Raw genomic sequence first — 19,971 nt, 5'->3', positions numbered from 1 at the left:
TTTTGTAATCTAATTTTTTTTAATTTCAATTTTTTTAAAAACTTTCTGAAGAAAAAGTAGACAATTTAGAAGTCTGCTAATTTTTTTTACATATAAAGAAGTTCTCTACCTACCTAATACACTTTACAGAATTAAAATCGGATTATTTAAGCGGCCTCAGCACTGTTTTAAGTTATAAACAATATTTTGGCTTATAAACAAATACAGTGAGGACGTTTGAGTTGGAATAAATTCATTTTCTTGAGAATGGGAGACTCTGGAGAAAGGTATTTATATAAACAAGCATATTCCTTCAAAGATTTTCATTCAACTAAATATTAAACATGATTGATTACAAAAACAGTGCTTTCACATGACACATGTTTAGCATTTGGAACAAATGGAATCCAAACAAATTGGAATATTTTTGAAGTTTTCAGTAAAACTATGATTTTTGTTTATATTGGTATTTCAGCCCCGATTATCTACTACCATAACTTTAGCCGAAACTTTTAGACAAGACGTATTTTTTATGTAGATGGAACTTTTAAGGTAATTTTCAGTTACAGTATGATTATTGAATAAAACATTGAATTGTCTTTCTGTTGTTATAATTTCCTGCGAAATTTCATCAAAAATCCCGCAAAACTTATAGTTTGAAATACCCACGTAATAGTAGTTTTTGTTTAATAACTATAATTCACAAACCATACATACTCATAGACGTTTCACGACCATGTTAATCTTTCGGATCGAATTAACGCCATCTCTTGATTGGAATTGGAACTAAATTGACAAATTTTAGTTAGGTGGGAATTTCAAATTATAAATTTTGCGGGATTTTTGATGAAATTTCGCAGGAAATTAAAACAACAGAAAGACAATTAAATGTTTTATTCAATATTTTACTGAAAACTTCAAATATTCCAATTTGTTTTCAAAATGCTAAACACTACTGCCATGTGTCACGTGAAAGCACTGATATTGAGTTGAATGGAAATTTTTGAAAGAATCTTGTAGGATGATTGTTTAGATAAATATTACCTTATAATCTTTTACAAACTTCCAAAAATATATAGGCCGGAAATGTTGATGACGCACTTGTCTATTGGAATAAACTGTTTCAGGATCGATTATAATGTTTTTTTAAATGTGGAGAAACACAACACGGGATGATCAATGTAAACTAAAAATTCTACTCATAAAACGGAAAGGAGGTTAATACAATTGAATAAAATTGTGATTAAATCTAATTAAAAACGTAACACCACTATAATAAAATAATTAAGCCACAAACTGTAAAATAAAAAGTAAATAACAAATTAGTTTAATTGTCAACTGTCAGTTGTTAAATATGACAAGAGGATTGACTGACAGCGACATCTCTGGATTGGAATGGTAACTAATTTGCTGTCTTGACCTTGATAATTTAAGTGAAACGTCTATGAGTATGTATGGTTTGTGCTATAATTTGTCAATTTAGTTCTCATTCCAATCAAGAGATGGCGTTAATTCGATCCGAAAGATTAACATGGCCGTGGACCGTCTAGAGTATGTATGGTTTGTGCCCTTAATGCTATAACCATATTGTCATCGAGAGAGCTCAGTTGCCACAAGTATCTCAATATAATACAATGTATGTATTTATGTATCTAAATATATACAACGTATGTTCCCTATGTCCAGCTGAACGATTTACGTACTGTATAAAGTTGCCACGAAAGGCTATAAAAACTGACCTGTTTAAATTTCTACTGATTTGCTGCAACATCCTCGTTTCAGCTTTTCTATTCACCAATTGAGCAGCATTCAGCTTAGCGTTTTCCTTTTGCCAATATTCAACTGAAGATTTGAGCTCGCTGTTATCTTTCTCAAGCTGCTTTATCTGATTTCTCAAACGTGCCTGCGTAGTCCCATTTTTTGTTTCTTTTAACTTAAGCAACTCCTTTACTTCCAATAATTCCTTTTTCAAATTCTCTATTTCCATACTTTCTTTCTTCTTAGGTCGAAGATCCTTTATGTACCTAAAAGAATATTCACAAAATGTATTGGGATACTCTATTCACAACGTGTTATCGGTAAACAATAGAATTCGTACATATCAACAAGGGCTTTTTCTCGCGCAAGCTTTTTTCTTTCGTCTTCTAGTTCCTTTTGTATATCTTCCACGTCTTTTTCGTAATCATTTCTTGATCGTTTCATTTCGCTGTTCAGTAAATCACATTGTCTTTCTAACTCCTTCACATGTTGATCAAGTTTTGAGTTCGCCGACTAAAACAAAACCTTTATTAAAATCAATTATTACCTAATATTGAATACAATATGTGCGCTAAATCAAATAAATAAGACGATAACAAAGGCAATAAGAAAAGACATAAGAAACTACAATGTAGAAAAAACAAAACAAGCAATAGAGCTAAATAAGAACATGAAAGTTTTGAAGAGAAGCGTACAAAAAGGAAAAATAGAAATCAACAAACTAAGAAACAGAACTGGAGAAGAAACTACAAACAGAGATGAAATATTAACAATAGTCGAAGAGTTCTAAACAGAGTTATACAAATCAAGAAAAGAAGATGACAATACGCAACTTCCAATTACAGTAAAAACTGGGGTATTAAATCAAGGATCAGATTTAATGCCCGATATAACAAAATCAGAAATCAAAGAGGCTCTGAAGAAAATGAAAAATAATCGAACCCCAGGCGAAAATGGAATAGTATCAGAAGCACTAAAAATTAGAGGAAATATACTACTTGAAAAAACTAAACTACTTTTCAACATCTGCCTTCACAACGCCAATATTTCAACAGACTGGAACAACGCTACTATGATTCTATTACACAAAGCAGGAGACAAAGACAATTTAGAGAATTACAGACCGATTAGCCTCCTCAGCCATTTATACAGTATGTCCCTGTAAGTTGTATCCATATGGAAAACTTTTTTATTATTAATTTTACAGAAAAAAGTTATTCTTTATAAAAAGCTCTGCATGGTCCAAAACCTAAGATTTAACCATCAAATATCAATTTTTTTTGAATATTATACGAGGTGTCAAAAAGTTTGAATTTCACTCAAGAGTTAGCTCTATTTTTCACAATATTGAAAATTGCCATTATGAAAAGTTGTTTGGAATTAAAAACTATATCCTAATATGCAATTACATCCTTCTAATTGAAAAAAAAAATTTTTGAAAAATTATGGATAACTAACATTATTTTCAGTTATTTCAATTCTGATAACTCTTTTATTATTAATTTTACGAAAAAAAGTTATTCTTAATAAAAAGTTTTGGATAGTCTAAAACCTAAAATACAACTAGCTTATATGAAATTTTATCAATTTTATACGAGGTATGTCAAAAAAGATAAATTTAGATCAAAAGTAAAGTACCTTTATAGTTCAGAATATTTCAATTAAAAGGATGTAATTACATAATGAAACATAGTTTTTAATTCTAAATAACTTTTCGTAATAACAATTTTCGCTATTGTGAATAATAAACGTATTTTACTCTTGAGCGAAATTCATATTTTTTGACATACCTCGTATAAAATTGATAAAATTTAACATAAGATGGTTGTGTTTAAGGTTTTAGACCGGGCAGAACTTTTTATTAAGAATCACTTTTTTTCGTAAAATTAATAATAAAAGAGTTATCTGAATTAAAATAACTGAAAATAATGTTAGTTATCCAAAAATTTTCAAAAAAATTTTATTTTCAATTATAAGTATGTAATTGCATACTAGAATATAGTTTTTAATTCCAAACAACTTTTCATAATAGCAATTTTCAATATTGTGAAAAATAATGCTACTTTACTCTTGAGTGAAATTCAAACTTTTTGACATACCTCGTATAATATTCATAAAATTTGATATTTGATGGTTAAATTTTAGGTTTTGGACCAAGCAGAGCTTTTTATGAAGAATAACTTTTTTTCGTAAAATTAATAATAAAAAAGTTTTCCATATGGATACAACTTACAGGGACATACTGTATAAGTTATTTACGCGAATAATAGTTAAGAGAATGGAAAGAAAGTTAGAGACTTATCAACCAAGAGAACAGGCAGGATTCCGAAAAAGTTATGAAAAAAAACAAATGACCATCTACAAAGTATAAAAACCCTAATAGAGAAAGTACGAAAGTAGTGGAATACAATAAACCTCTAGTTCTGGTTTTTATCGATTTTTACAAAGCCTTTGACACAGTTGAGCTTAGCAACATATTACAGGCGCTTAAAGAATGCAGGCTAGATTATAGGTATACAAAATTATTCTACAAAATATACTTACAGGCAACAACCACCGTCAAATTACATACTAACAGTAATCGCATAAAAAAAGAACGGGGGGTTAGACAAGGAGACCCAATGTCACCTAAACTTTTTAATACAGTCTTAGAACATGCTTTCAAGAGTTTGGATTGGATGACAAAGGGAATAAAAATAGATGGAGAATATCTAAACAACTTACGTTTCGCCGATGATATAGTCATAGTAGCTGAGGATCTAGGTATGGCAAGAGAGATGGTACCGGAACTCGTTATGGCTACAGAAAATGTACGTTTAAATATAAACATCTCGAAAACAAAAATAATGACAAATTTGGTACCCAACCAGAACATCAGTATTGGTGGGAAAGAAATAGAACTCGTAGATAGATATAAATACCTGGGACATGAAATTATGATTGGCAGGGTTAACCAGACTCATGAACTGAAGAGAAGAATCGGCCTTGGGTGGGCAGCATTTGGAAAACTGAGAGAAACTTTTAAAAGTGAGTTGCCCACATGCCTAAAGAGAAAGGTATTTGATCAGTGCGTCCTCCCAGTCTTGACGTACGGATCAGAAACACTTACCTTAACTAAAGCCTCGGCTACCAAACTAAGAGTCGCGCAGGGAAGAATGGAGCGGTCAATGTTAGGAATAACTCTGCGAGACAAAATCAGAAACGAAGAAATCAGGAGAAGAACAAAGGTGACTGACGTCATCGAAAGGATAGCCAGGTTGAAGTGGAGATGGGCAGGACACATAGCCAAAATGACAGATGGGCGCTGGACAAAGAGGAGACAAGAGAAGCGTCGGTCGACCGCCTACAAGAAGGACTGACGACTTAAGAAAGCTAAATAAAAACTGGATGAGAGCGGCGCAGGATAGATGGGGTTGGAAACGAGGGGAGGAGGCCTATGTTCAGCAGTGGACTTTTGAGGCTGGATGAAGATTGAATATGTAAAAGTACCAATATGATTGAAGTAATTTTGTGCAGAAATCTTTAAATGTATGAATGGACAAGAAATAAAATAGATAACAACTATACTAACTAAAAATGGTCCTACGTTGTTAATTTGACAGTATCCTAGACGATGGTAGAATGCGTCCATTAGATTTCTCCATGTATCTCTAGAAATTAATATGGATTCTTCAATAATTCTTTGATAAGATCTTTTTATATCGCCATAGTCCCTCTTCATTAAAACAGTAATCCGCTATTTTTCATTAAAAACCATCTTTAGTTATCTGTCAACTTTAGCTATTTATAGTATTAGCTTTATTAATTATTAATCTCAAAATTACAGCATTCTATATTTACTATATTACCTCAAAACTATATTTGGCACTGTGAAGTTTTAAAACCAAAGTGACTAATGATATCAAAAAAATGGTAAATCTGGCAACATTGCAAGCATAAAATTTGAAACCTCGATATTTCAGAATAAGCGTATCCCGATTTTTATAAAGAAATGATCTAGTTTTAGAAATAAAGAATGTGTAATATTACTTACGACCAAATTAGAGGATTTTTGTTGCAATTTGTCAATCTGACTCTCCAGTTCAATGCAATTTGAGCAACCAACGTCACTTTTAAAATCAGTGTTAACAGCTTTATCTACATCATTTCTTCTTAAAGTGGTTTCAAATTCACTATAAAAACTTGAAGACAAAATGCTTGTTTTTTCATTACATGAGGAATCAGATTCTGATGACTTTCTTGATTGATTATCTAAGCAAATTAAAAAATATATATCAGATTAGGATTAATAGTATGTATACAGGGTGATTGGTAAATAATGGGCCATAGCTTAACCTTAAATTCCTGAGCTTAAAATAGGTCGATTTATGCTAACTTACCTTAGTACCAAAGTTGATAATAACTGAAATACAGGGTGTCAAACAACTTTTATTTTATTTATTCTTTAATATTTCCTGACAGGCATGAGCTAACAACACGATATTTGGTAAGCGGAGATTTTTTGGGACGAGAAATATAAATTCGCTACCAAAAATGATGTATTACCCAGAGGGCGCCACATACGTCTTTCAGCGCTCATTTAATACGTTCAATTTTTTTATCCCCCACTCTACATACTTTTTGAATCAAAATTTTTATTCTCTTAATATTTTTACTTAAAAAAGATGTACTACATGCATCTCGCTAAACTTAACCGTTTTCGAAATAAACGCATTTTAAATCTGCGATGCAACATAATTGTTTTCATAATATTGTAGTTACACCCAAAAAATAAACTTAAAGCCATAATGATTTCCAAAAATGCATCGCAAATTTCTTCTAATGGAATTTGCGATGCAATAACATAAATATGAGAACTTGTACAATTATTATGGTTTTAAGTTTATTTTTCGAGTGTAACTACAATGATATTATGCAAAAAATTATATTGCATCGCATATTTAAAATGCGTTTATTTCGAAAACGGTTAAGTTTAGCGAGATGAATGTAGTACATCTTTTTAAGTAAAAATATTAAGAGAATGAAAATTTTAATTCAAAAAGTATGTAGAGTGGGGGATAAAAAAATTGAACATATTAAACGAGCGCTGAAAGACTCTGGGTAATACATCATTTTTGGTGGCAAATTTAGATTTCTCGTCCCAAAATAACCCCGCTTACAAAATTTCGTGTTGTTAGCTCATGCCTGCCAGGAAATATTCAAGAATAAATAAAATAAAAGTTTAACTTCGACACCCTGTATTTCAGTTATTATCAACTTTCGTACTAAGAGCTTAAATCGACCTATTTTAAGCTCAGGAATCTAAGGTTAAGCTATGGCCCATTCTTTACCAAACACCCTGTATATTTGGCTAATGAGACAAGTACTAGATACTAGATTTTACAAGATGGATAAATCACTATATGAGGCAGAAAAATCAGTAACCTGTGATACGCAGGTGACACACTTATATACAGCGAATAAAGTCGAAAGGATATTTCGGTTTCTTTACATAAGCATCTATTATAGTATATGGAATAGAAAGAAAAAAAACTTGTGCAATTTGTAGCAAGATTGAGGAAAGACAAAAACAGTTTCAATGGTATGGTCACATGAGAATAATGGATATATACCTACTACTCAAACATGTGCTAGAGGGAAATTCAATTGGAACCCACAAATAAAGAAGGCTGGCAAAGTGGTGAAAGGATAATTTGCATCCTGAGTAAGATTACAACAATGAATAGATTGATAAATTTTAAGTAAGAAACAGAAGAAAACATATTTTTTTGATTACCAGGAACAGCTGATACTAATAGTACAGGATGCGAATATAGGTCGACCTGTTGTACCCATCTGCTTTCCGGATGAAACATTTTTTTTATTAAATTTCATACATAGACAAATATTTCTAGCATGGGTTGCCTATCAAAATCGTGTCATAGCTATCCTTAAGGGGAGCCGTAAGGGTTGAAATCAATATTTCAAGCACATTTTTTTTAAAGTATGGTAGAATTATTTTATTTTTAAATTAAATAGGCATATTCAGCACAATTCATAGATTCTTCAAAAAAAATTCAAGGAAAAATATTGAAAAATAATCACGGTGGCAAATTTTTAAAGATACCTCAAAAAACAATGAATTTTGTGATGGACATCAGAACTCATCATTGGATCACGGTAAACAAAAAATTCAAAAAGATTTTATTAGCTTATGAGTTTGTCGAGGTAACGCTGTCGACTTTTTTTAGTTTTATCGAATTTTGACTTTTTGATATCACTCAGAAGTCAAAACGAATATTTTTTGCAAAAGAGGGCAAAAATCAACATATTTTTTATTGTTAAACAAAAACTAAGTATAAATAAAAAAATATCTCGACAGCGTTACCTCAACGAATTTCTAAAAAAATATATATACAAAATTCCAGGTGGGTTGGTCAAGTAGTTTTTGAGTTGCAATGTCCACAGCCTTTGAAAAAAGCAGTTTTGAGAAAAACGCATTTAAAGTATTGTCAACTTTTTTTCGTTTCAATTCAATTTCTTTTTTGTCTGTCAAATCGTAAAGTGATACACAGCGGAATATGTTTTTGAATCGCGGAGTAATGTACAAAAGAAAATGAGAACAGCTGTTGACCGTTTCTCAGTACACTAAACCGCGCTGGCACGAACTTGCTGCAAAGCGAGTCGAAAGTAGGGAGGTAGGGAGATAGTGTTGAATATCCAGGTTCGCGCCAGCACGCTTGAACGTAGTGAACAACAGTCAACAGCTGTTCTCATTTTCTTTTGTAAATTACTCCGCGATTTCAAAAAGATATTCTGGTGTGCATCATTGTACGATTTGACAGACAAAAAAATTGAAAATAAAAGTTGACAATACTTTAAACGCTTTTTCCTCAAAACTGCTTTTTTCAAAGACTGTAGACATTGTAACTTAAAAACTACTTGACCGGCCCACCTAGAATTTTGTATATTTTTTCTTTAGACATGCCTTGAAGTAACGCTGTCGATATATTTTTGTTTTACGCTTATTTTTTGTTTAACAATAATAAATATGTTTATTTTCACTCTTTTTAGCAAAAAATCGTTGTTTTGACTTCTGAGTGATATCAAAAAGTCAAAAGTCGATAAAACTAAACAAAAATCGACAGCGTTACCTCAAAAAACTCAGAAGCTAATAAAATATTTTTGAATTTTTTGTTTACCATGATCCAATGATGTGTTCTGATGTCCACCGCAAAATTCATTGTTTTTTTAGGTGTCTTTAAAAATCCACCACTGTTGGCTTATTTTTCAATATTTTTCCTTGAAACAAACAAATTGAAATCTATGAGTTGTACTGAATATGCTTATTTAATTTAAAAATAAAATAATTCTACCATATTTAAAAAAAAATGTGTTTGAAATATTGATTTCAACCCCTACGGCCCCCCCTTTAAGGATAGCTATGATACGATCAGAGACGGCTTTACCTATTGTGAAGGGTGTGCGGTGCACACGGGCGACGGGATGTTGGGGGAGCCGATCACCAAAGAGCGGGTCTTTTACTTTGTTTCAACATAAAATATGCTTTAAAACGATTAATGAAAAATTACATTGGCATTTAAGCGCGATTTATAGATTGCCGCTCGCCCGGCTGTCCGTCCAACGGACGGACGGCGATCTTTTGATTCGTTTGAAGACATACCGACAATGGTTTCGAAATCTGTTGTGGAACCTATAAAGTTCAAATTGCTTGGGACTTGTCGGGCATTTTCAAAGGCGTTTGTATAGGTGTCGCGGGATAATTTTGCGAAATAAGCTTTGACGGAATGGATTAAGTATTTTATTTAAGTTAACATGTAAATATAAAGTAAAGCGGCTTTTCATTTGATTAAAATTATTTAAAAGGAAGATTTTTTTTTATTACTACCACAATTTACCGAAAATGCGAAGAACAAATTGCGCCCAATCAGTTTGGATTTGTGAACGCTGTTGGTACGAGGGGGGCTTTATTTAGCGTGCAGGTGTTGTTTAAGAAATGTAAAGATGTCAGCTGTGATGTTTTTGCATGCCTGATTGACTAAAAGAAGGCTTTCGATAGAGTCAGGCATGAACAACTGATGGAAGTGCTGAAGAGGACAGGGATTGACGGAAGAGACCTGAACATAATAGCTAACCTGTATTGGAATAAATCAGCAGTACTCTGAATAGATGGAGAATATACAGGTCAAAATCTTAAGGAGAGTGAGACAGGAATGCATAATTTCACCGCTGATGTTCAATCTGTACTCAAAGCACATTTTTGAAGAGGCTCTAAACTCTAAAAGATATTGATAAAGGCATCTCAATAAAAATGGAATCAAGCTCAGTAACCTGCGGTATGCAGATGATACAATAGTGTTTTCCAATACCATATAAGGGCTTCAAATGAACAAAATAACGGAAACAAGTAGAAAATATGGACTAGATATAAACACCAATAAATCCAAGCTAATGATCATCAGCAAGCAAAACATAACTGGAGCAAATCTGTATGTGAACCAAATGAGAATTGAACGTGTCTCGCAATACAACTACTTGGGAACTATAATCAATGAGTCATGGGACAATACTCAAGAGATTAGATGTCGCATCGGAAAGGCAAAAAGTGCATTCTTGACTATTAGCTCTGTGTTTAAGAGCCATGACCTCACCCTAAAAACAAAAATAAGGCTCGTTAAATGTTAAGTGTACTCAGTGCGTCTATACGAAGTAGAAACGTGGACATTGAAGGCAGAAACTCTATCGAAACTTCAGGCTTGCGAGGTATGGTTGTACAGAAGGATCCTGAAGATACCATGGACAGACAAAGTCACCAATGAAGAAGTACTACGGAGGATGAACACAACCGCAGATTTAGTCAACATCGTGAAGGCCCGTAAGCTGCAGTAATTGGGACATATAATGAGAAATCGAGGCAGATACGAGCTACTCCAATGCATTTTACAAAAAAAAAATTTGAAGGAGAAAGGGCCCCAGGATGAAGAAGAATATCCTGGCTTGCTAACGTGAGAGCATGGTATAGAAAGACCTCAACACAACTATTTCGTATAGCAACCAACAAATTCATCATAGCCAGAATGATCACCAACATTCGGAACGGACAGGCACCATACGAAGAAGACTACCACAATTATTGCGACTTTCAGCGGAGTCAGACCTCCTCAAAAATTATCCATATTAACAATTTGTTGTTGGTTTCTTAAGTAATACTGAAAATACATAGTATGTATTTCAGCCTCATGTAATGTGTATGTAGTAACCTCAACCAATTTTCAACCTTACCGCATAAATAAAAAGTTCATTTTTAATTAAATATTTTTAACAGATTTGGGTAGGTTGTTCTGACGCCGTGAATATCTATTGGCTTCCGACATCATTTAATATTGCACTATTTGCATCTGGATTTTTGTTCACATTATAAGAGTACCTGTTATGTTCGTGTAAAACTCCCTTAACCATGAATGTAGGTTGGTACTACTATCATCTGAACGACAGCTGTCAGATACTTAATACGGCGATAGAAAATGGAAACCATGTGCATAATTCTTTAAAATAAAGTATTTTACATCGAGTATTATTTCATTACAAATACTTACGTCCTTTAAGTACAAAGGACTTGACATTTGGCGACGAGGATAATGGATACAAATATTACAGACACTACATCAACTACAACGCTTCCAACTACAGCCGGTACAAACACGAGTTCCTCGACTACAACTGCGATAGTTGCACCTGCTACAGCTCCAGTAATGTCTACACAAGTTTCTACATTCCAGTTTTCCGTTGAACCTTTTAACCAGACAGCTACAAAATGGTCCAGGTGGGTAAAACGGCTGGAAGGAGCATACAAAGTTTTTAAAATTCCAGAGGAAATGAAATTGCCCTATTTACTACATTACATGGGGTCGGAAGCATACGATACACTGTGTGATAAACTAGCTCCAGAGGTCCCTGAAGACAAGTCATATGAGGATACAGTTAAGTTAATGGATAATTTTTACAACCCTGCACCACTTGAAATTGCTGAAATATTTAGGTTTCAATCAAAAAGACAAGCAGAAGGCGAAAGTATACAAGAATACCTACATTCTCTACAGAAACTTGCCATAAACTGCAACTTTTCCACATATTTAAAAAGTGCTATACGAAATCAGTTTGTTTTTGGTTTACAGTCAAAGAGGATTCAAGCCAGACTATTAGAAACAAAGGGATTGGACTTGGACCGAGCCGTAGAAATTGCAGCAAGCATGGAAACTTCAGAAAAGGATAGTAATCAATTTTCTCACAACAATAATTACAATCAGGCTAGTATAAATGTTTTAAATGCGAAAGCAAAAAGTTCTCATAAAAATACAAACACTAGTAAATTTAATGATAATAATACAGTAAATAATCATAGTAGCTCTCCTAATAATACTTCTACAATGTCAAATAACCCTAATAGGGCTTGTTATAGATGCGGAGACACCTCGCATTTAGCCGATAAATGTAATAAAAAGCATTTAATCTGTAACTTTTGTAAAAACGTCGGACACATTCAAAAAGTTTGTTTAAAGGCACAACAAAATTCACACAGGCAAGTAAATTCAGTAAACTCTGCTCAAGAGGTCTTAGAAGTAAATGCTGGAAATTGCAAAGATAAATTTTTTATAAATTTAAAAGTGAATGGTAATATTTTAAATTTTGAAATTGATTCTGGCGCTGCTGTTACAATCATAAATAAAAATATATTTGAAAAATATTTTCCTGCATTACAATTACAAAAATCGGATGTTAAATTAACTACATACTGCAAAAATAATTTGAATGTTTTAGGTTTAGTTTCAGTGGAGGTTGAGCACCAGGAATTAAAGCACACTCTAAAGTTGTATGTGGTGGATGGTGATGGCTACTCACTGGTTGGTCGAGAGTGGATACATGCTCTGGAAATCAATTTACATCAGGTAAATACAATTCTTCATGAAAATTTTGAAATTGCAACTTTGTTAGATAAATATAAACATTTATTTGAAAAGTCAGTTGGTGAAATAAAAGGGTTAGAGGCTGAAATTTATCTAAAACCTGGTACTAAAGCAAAATTTTGTAAGGCCCGTCCTATAGCTTTTGCATTACGCCCTAAAGTTGAGGCAGAATTAGAGTCCTTAGTAAATCAGGGAGTCTTAAAGAAAGTAGCATTTTCGGACTGGGCAACTCCTATTGTTCCTGTAGTTAAACAAAATGGGGACATACGCATTTGTGGTGATTTTAAAATCACATTAAACCCTTGCATTGAAGTGGATGAATACCCTTTACCTACACCAGATGACCTACTTTCCCAATTAGCAGGTGGGGACAAATATACAAAAATAGATATTACGAAAGCTTACTTACACTTGCCAATAAAAGATGAAATGAAACATTTACTTACATTAAACACCCATAAAGGTTTATTTCAACCAAATCGATTAATGTTTGGAATTGCTAGTGCTCCTGCCAAATGGCAACGTTTAATGGAGCAAATGCTACAAGGAATAGATGGTATTTCAATATTTCAGGATGATATAAGAATTACAGCTCCAAATAATACCTTACATTTACAAAGACTTGAACAAGTTTTAAAGAAATTATCTGAACATAATTTACATATAAATTTGGATAAAAGCGAATTTTTCAAAGACGAGATTAACTACTGTGGATATAAGATGAGTAAAACGGGTGTGTCTACTAGTGCAGATAAGGTAACTGCAATTGCAAATGCTCCAATACCTACAAACAGAACTCAAGTTCGGAGTTTCTGTGGCCTAATTAATTATTACAGACGTTTTTTAAAAGATACTTCTACAATTTTACAACCATTAAATAATTTACTTAAAAAGAATGTCAATTTTAAATGGTCGAATACTTGTCAAACTGCGTTTGACAAAGCAAAAAAACTCATTTGTTCTAGAAATGTTTTATGTCACTATGACCCAAATTTACCATTAGTCCTAGCAACTGATGCATCACCCTATGGGGTAGGTGCAGTACTTTCACATATCTTTCCAGATGGTACAGAGAGACCCTTACAGTTTGCTTCTCAAACTCTTACTACTACACAGCAAAGGTACTCACAAATAGACAAAGAAGCTTACAGCATAATTTTTGGAGTAAAAAAATTTTACAATTATTTATGTGCTAGGAAATTTACTTTGCTCACTGATCATAAACCGTTAGTTCAAATTTTTGCACCTGATAAAAGCCTACCAGTTTTAAGTGCAACAAGAATGCAACATTATGCAATTTTCTTACAAGGTTTGAATTATGACATTCGTTACAAAAATACAGATTCTCATCTCAATGCTGACGCACTTTCACGTCTACCTATAAAATCAGAACAAAATTTCACACATGATGAGCCAGATATTTTTGAAATAAATCAAATTGAAACTTTGCCTACAAATATTAGAGATCTAGCTTTTCATACAAAAAATGATCATACCTTAAAAAAATTACTTGTTGGGTTAAAAACAGGAAAACCTGTTGATAAACGATTTAGCTTCAATATAAATCAAGCTGAATTTTCATTACAATCTGATGTTATTATGAGAGGACAAAGAGTAGTTATACCTACTAAATTGAGAAATAAAATTTTGACAGAATTACATACTGCACATTTTGGAATAGTTAGAATGAAATCTTTAGCTCGTAGTTATTGCTGGTGGCCTCACATAGACCAGGATATTGAGTCACTTTGTAAAAATTGTTTAGAGTGCAATAAGCACAAGAACAACCCAATTAAAGATAATTCTCATATATGGGAACCACCAAAATTTTGTTTTGAACGAGTGCATGCTGATTACGCTGGACCTTTCAATGGAGGTTATTATTTTATATTGGTAGATTCCTTCAGTAAATGGCCTGAAATTCATTTTACAAAAAATACTACTACAAAAACTACTATTGAAATTTGCCGAAAAATTTTTACAACTTTTGGTATTCCTAAAGTTTTTGTTACAGACAATGGTAGACAATTTGACTCTCATGAGTTTAGAACTTTTATGAAAGATAATGGAATTACACAAAAATTTACTGCACCCTACCATCCTGCAACTAATGGACAGGGAGAGAGATATGTCCAAATACTGAAAAAATGTTTAAGGGCTATGCGAAGTGAGGGAAATGACAGGGAGTTTGAATTATGTAAGCTACTTATGCAATACCGCAGAAGCCCACATACAGTTACAGGTAAAAGTCCCTCAGAACTTATGTTAGGAAGACAAATAAGGAATAGATTAGATTTACTTAAACCTTCATGTAGTGATAGAGTTACCTATACTGATATGAGTCTAAGAAACTTTGATATAGGAACTAGGGTTTCCGTGAGGGATTATTTTCATTCTAAATGGCAATTTGGCATTATTGTACTCAGATTAGGGTTATTGCATTATTTAGTTCAGTTAGATGATGGTAGAACATGGAAACGTCATGTAGACCAAATACGGCAAATTGGGGAATATACTCCATCTCAAAATAATCCAACATGTTACATTCCGGATACCATTACTCACAATTTGATTCCGAGGGAGGCATCAATTCCAGAGCACAGTGTCTCACCACCACCTACCGAAGTGATTACTGATGAATCCGAAATTTCAAACAATATGGAAAGTTCGAATAGTGTACCTGGGGCTCAAACTGAAACTGAGGAACCCATTTTAAGGCGTTCCACTAGAGTAAGGAAACCTGTTACCAGACTGAATTTGTAAGTACTTTTACTTCTAGTTAACTTTTGTAATTCATGGTCAAGGGAGGAGGTGTTATGTTCGTGTAAAACTCCCTTAACCATGAATGTAGGTTGGTACTACTATCATCTGAACGACAGCTGTCAGATACTTAATACGGCGATAGAAAATGGAAACCATGTGCATAATTCTTTAAAATAAAGTATTTTACATCGAGTATTATTTCATTACAAATACTTACGTCCTTTAAGTACAAAGGACTTGACAGTACCTAATACCCTATGTACAAGAACTAGGTAGGTACCTATTAGACTATTCCATTTTGACTGCCCGTCTACCAAAGGGCGCCAGGGCATCGACTGCACACGGGCGCTACATGGGCTAGAGCCGCCTCTGGATACGATTTTGACAGGCAACCCATGCAAGTCGTATTTGTCTATGGGCCATTCCACGAACATACACCTGTTTTGGATTACTTCGACAACGAATATTTTACTGTGCAACATAAGAAGTACGAAAGTAAATGGCGCTAATAATTATTCCAATAAACAACAATGTAATTTGCAATTTACTTTCGTTCTTCTTATTTTGCACAGTAAAATATTCGTTGTCGAAGTAATCCAAAACAGGCGTATGTTCGTGGAATGGGGTATATGTATAAAATTTAATAAAAAAAAAAGTTTCATCTGGAAAGCAGATGGGTGCAGGTCGACCTATATTCGGATCTTAGACTATAGGAACAGTTTATACTAATGAAATTAAAAAGTGTATTGTTATTTACCTGTGCAATATCCATTTTTATTCTGTGATGAAAATTTCAGGCTGGTTAAAACTTTATTAAGTTTTGAAGTATTACTTTTGAGTGCTTGGTATAAATTCGAATCTTCACTGACTGGCACCTTTTTAGGAGAATTATTATTACTTGGTGTACTAGTTAGTAACTTTACTATACTGGTATTCGTTGATAAGAAGCTGCTGTGATTGGCTTTTTCTTCTAACATTTCAAATAGTTTTAATTCATTAGCTGATCTATCACTACATAAGTTTTCTGGTAAATCTTCTTTTTCAATTTTATCATATTTAGAAGAATTGTGCCTAAAATTTAAGATTTTTAAATATAATTTTAATAAGCATGAAGATACTACTTCAACCATGGACATAACAAAGAAGATTGAACTCAAAATTATCAACATTTAAATAGTTTACGGTTAAATTAAATATACAGGGTGTTTGGTAACTAATGGGCCATAGTTTAAACTTAGATTCCTGAGCTTAAAATAGGTTGATTTAAGCTAACTTACTTTAGTATGAAAGTTGATAATAACCGAAATACTTCAAAGTTAAACCTGAATACGTCCAAGTTAAACTTTTAGGTGTTTTATTTATTCTTGAATATTTCCCGACATGAGAAATCTAAATTCGCCACCAAAGATGACGTATTACCCAGAGGGCGCCACATACGTCTTTCAGCGCTCATTTAATACATTCAATTTTTTTATCTCTCACTCTACATACTTTTTTAATCAAAATTTTATATTTTCTTATTATTTTTATTTAAAAAAGATATACTACATTTATCTCGCTAAAGTCAACCGTTTTTTAAATAAACGCATTTTAGATCTGAGATACAACATAATTTTTTGCATATCATTGTCGTTACATACAATAGATATAATTAATGAAAAATAAACTTAAAACCATAATGATTGTGAAAGTTGTCATATTTATGTCATTGCATCGCAAATTCTATTTGAAAGAATTTGTGATAAATTTTTTGGAATTTATTATGGTTTTAAGTTTATTTTTCAGGTGTAACTACAATGATATGCAAAAAATTATGGTTCATCGCAGATTTAAAATGCGAATATTTCAAAAACGGTTGAGTTTAGCGAGATGAATTTAGTATATCTTGTACATAAATGTAAACTATGTAGTGGTAATATGTGTAGAGTGGGCAATAAAAATATTGAACATATTAAATGAAGGCATGAAAGACGTATGTGGCGCCCTCTGGATAATAAAGGGTATACATCCAAAAAGTTTGAAACCAAGGAAGGATTACGACAAGGAGACCCACTATCAACAATGGCATTCAATCTAACATTGGAAGGAATAATCAGGAAAAGCAGAATAAACATGCAAGAAACGATATTTAAAAACGGCCACCAATGCATAGCATTTGCAGATGATCTGACGCTATTAGCAACAAGCAAAAAAGAACTACAAAAGTTAATGAAAAACATAATAACGGAAGCCAAAAAATTCGGACTTAAAATAAATGAAGAAAAGACAAAGTATATGATAATGGGAGAGATCCAAAAAGAAAAAGAGAATAACATCATAGTACAAATAGATGGAGAAAAAACATACTCGTTCAAAAGAGCCAAAGAAATTATTTACCTGGGAGCCAAAATAGATGAAAGTGGTCATGAAAAAGGGGAGATAAAGGCAAGAATAGCTAAAGGAAATAAAAAATATGGAGCATTACGCACATTATTGAAATTCAAATACGTATCAAGAAAAACAAAAATAAGAATTTATAAGACTGTTATCAGACCTACAGTAACATACGCAAGTGAAACATGGGTGCTCAAAAAGTCAGAAACAGACCTATTAGAAAGATGGGACAGAAAAATGCAAAGAGCAATATATGGAGGTGTGAAAATAGAAGGTCAGTGGAGAAGAAGAACCAATAAAGAATTGGAAGAACTATATCAAGAGCCAACCATTACGACGACGATCAAAGCACAGAGAATACGATACTTGGGGCACATAGAGAGAATGGGAAGTAAACGAATGCCAAAAATGGTACTCTCACGAAGACCAATACAAAAGAGGAGGAAAGGCAGGCCAAGGAAAAGATGCAAGGACAGTGTATATGAAGACTTGAAGAAAAGTAACATTTAGAGATGGAAAGAACTAGCATTGGACAGAAGGAGATGGAGAGAGGTGGTGAAGGAGTGTATAAAAAGACTGAAGTGTATTTAAATAAAATTTACAAGTTTTATAAGTTATGTAAGTTATACTAAGTTATTTATTATATTATTTATGTAATCAGAAATGTAAACATTTTAGCCCTAGGCCTACAAGGCCTGTTGCGCTTAATAAATAAATAACTACAATGATATGCAAAAAATTATGTTGCATCGCAGATTTAAAATGCGAATATTTCAAAAACGGTTGAGTTTAGCGAGATGAATTTAGTATATCTTGTACATAAATGTAAACTATGTAGAGTGGGTAATAAAAATATTGAACATATTAAATGAAGGCATGAAAGACGTATGTGGCGCCCTCTGGATAATACAATACATAATTTTTGGTGGCGAATTTAGATTTCTCGTCCCAAAAAACCCTGCTTACCAAATTTCGTGTTGTTATACCATGCCTGTCAGGAAATATTCAAGAATAAACAAAATAAAAGTTTAACTTTGACACCCTATATTTCGGTTGTTATCAACTTTCGTAATAAAATAAGTTAGCTTAAATCGACCTATTTTAACCTATTTTAAGGTTAAGATATGATCCATTCGTTAGCAAACACACTGTATAAGGTATGTGCAAGCAATATAGCTATCTACTATGAAAGAAAGAAAGGTTTCCGAAGGAAAATCGAAATGTCAAATAAACTTATTTTAATGTAAAATTATGGCTTATTTCCAATCAAAATAGTAAGATACCTATTGTAATACTCAGTGTAATAGAGGATACATAACTGAGGCCTAAATTATTTGAATATGGAGTCCAACTCAAGACATTCGAGAGAAAGATACTGAGAAAAGTATATGAAGGGTAAGAGGAAAAAAACAATGAATGTTAATTTTTGGTCATTTTGAGATTCTTGTGCAATTTGTTAGCTTAGAAAGTGAATTAGCCTGTGAATGGGCAAGGGGAAATAACGATGATAATTGCCTTAAAAACATATCAGAAGATTGGATGCAAGGGAAGAAAACGATGAATATGTAACTTTTTTTCACTTTACCTAAAATGCTTCCAGATAGATATTCATTGTTCTTCCCCCTGACCCTTCATATGGTCTGGTGCAAAAGGAACACAGCGCATGGAGAATCAGGAGAAACAATGAAATTAATGAATTAAATAAAGGGTACGATATCGTAAGATTTGTGAAAAGTCAAAGACTGTCATGGCTGGTGTTCGAGCCATTTTTAATATCATATTAAGTGTTGCTTGTTTTGTGTGCACCCTGTATACAAAACCGTTAGTTATTGAGAATTGTTAAAAGCGCTGGGTAGTGAATATTTTCGTAATATGGGCACAGCAACCTTCTTCCACTTATCGGTTTGTTTTGATAATAATTACGTCAGATACATATCATATTGTTTTGTTGAATCAGCAGAATCGCTTATATGATGGGAAGAATTTACCTAAATGTGTAACGAGAATCAGAGTGTTGTATGAGTATGTGAACAGACAATACAAGATACGGGTGATCGGATTTTCCGAGCCGCGTAAATAAAAACACATATTTGTAAGAGAACTTTTCAAGATACCGAACGAAGAGCATCGGAAA

The 19,971-nt window shown here is 32.9% G+C and overlaps 1 protein-coding gene across 2 annotated transcripts in view; it reads right to left on the bottom strand.

Annotated features, from left to right (window-relative positions):
* The window catches only part of LOC114335788 (centromere protein J), a 38,893-nt gene that overhangs the window by 13,972 nt on the left and 4,950 nt on the right, over nt 1–19,971 (bottom strand). For both annotated transcript variants that reach the window (XM_028286078.2, XM_028286077.2), the window contains exons 2-5: nt 16,222–16,535; nt 5,771–5,988; nt 2,078–2,250; nt 1,719–2,003 (exon numbers count right to left, since the gene is read on the bottom strand). In XM_028286078.2, the coding sequence (XP_028141879.2) occupies nt 1,719–2,003; nt 2,078–2,250; nt 5,771–5,988; nt 16,222–16,535 (990 nt within the window). The remainder of the gene's footprint in view (nt 1–1,718; nt 2,004–2,077; nt 2,251–5,770; nt 5,989–16,221; nt 16,536–19,971) is intronic.

Source organism: Diabrotica virgifera, chromosome 2 (assembly GCF_917563875.1).
Source record: "Diabrotica virgifera virgifera chromosome 2, PGI_DIABVI_V3a".
Taxonomy (NCBI): domain Eukaryota; kingdom Metazoa; phylum Arthropoda; class Insecta; order Coleoptera; family Chrysomelidae; genus Diabrotica; species Diabrotica virgifera.
Note: the sequence above shows the minus strand (reverse complement) of the source record. Positions and strands in the feature narration are given on the sequence as shown.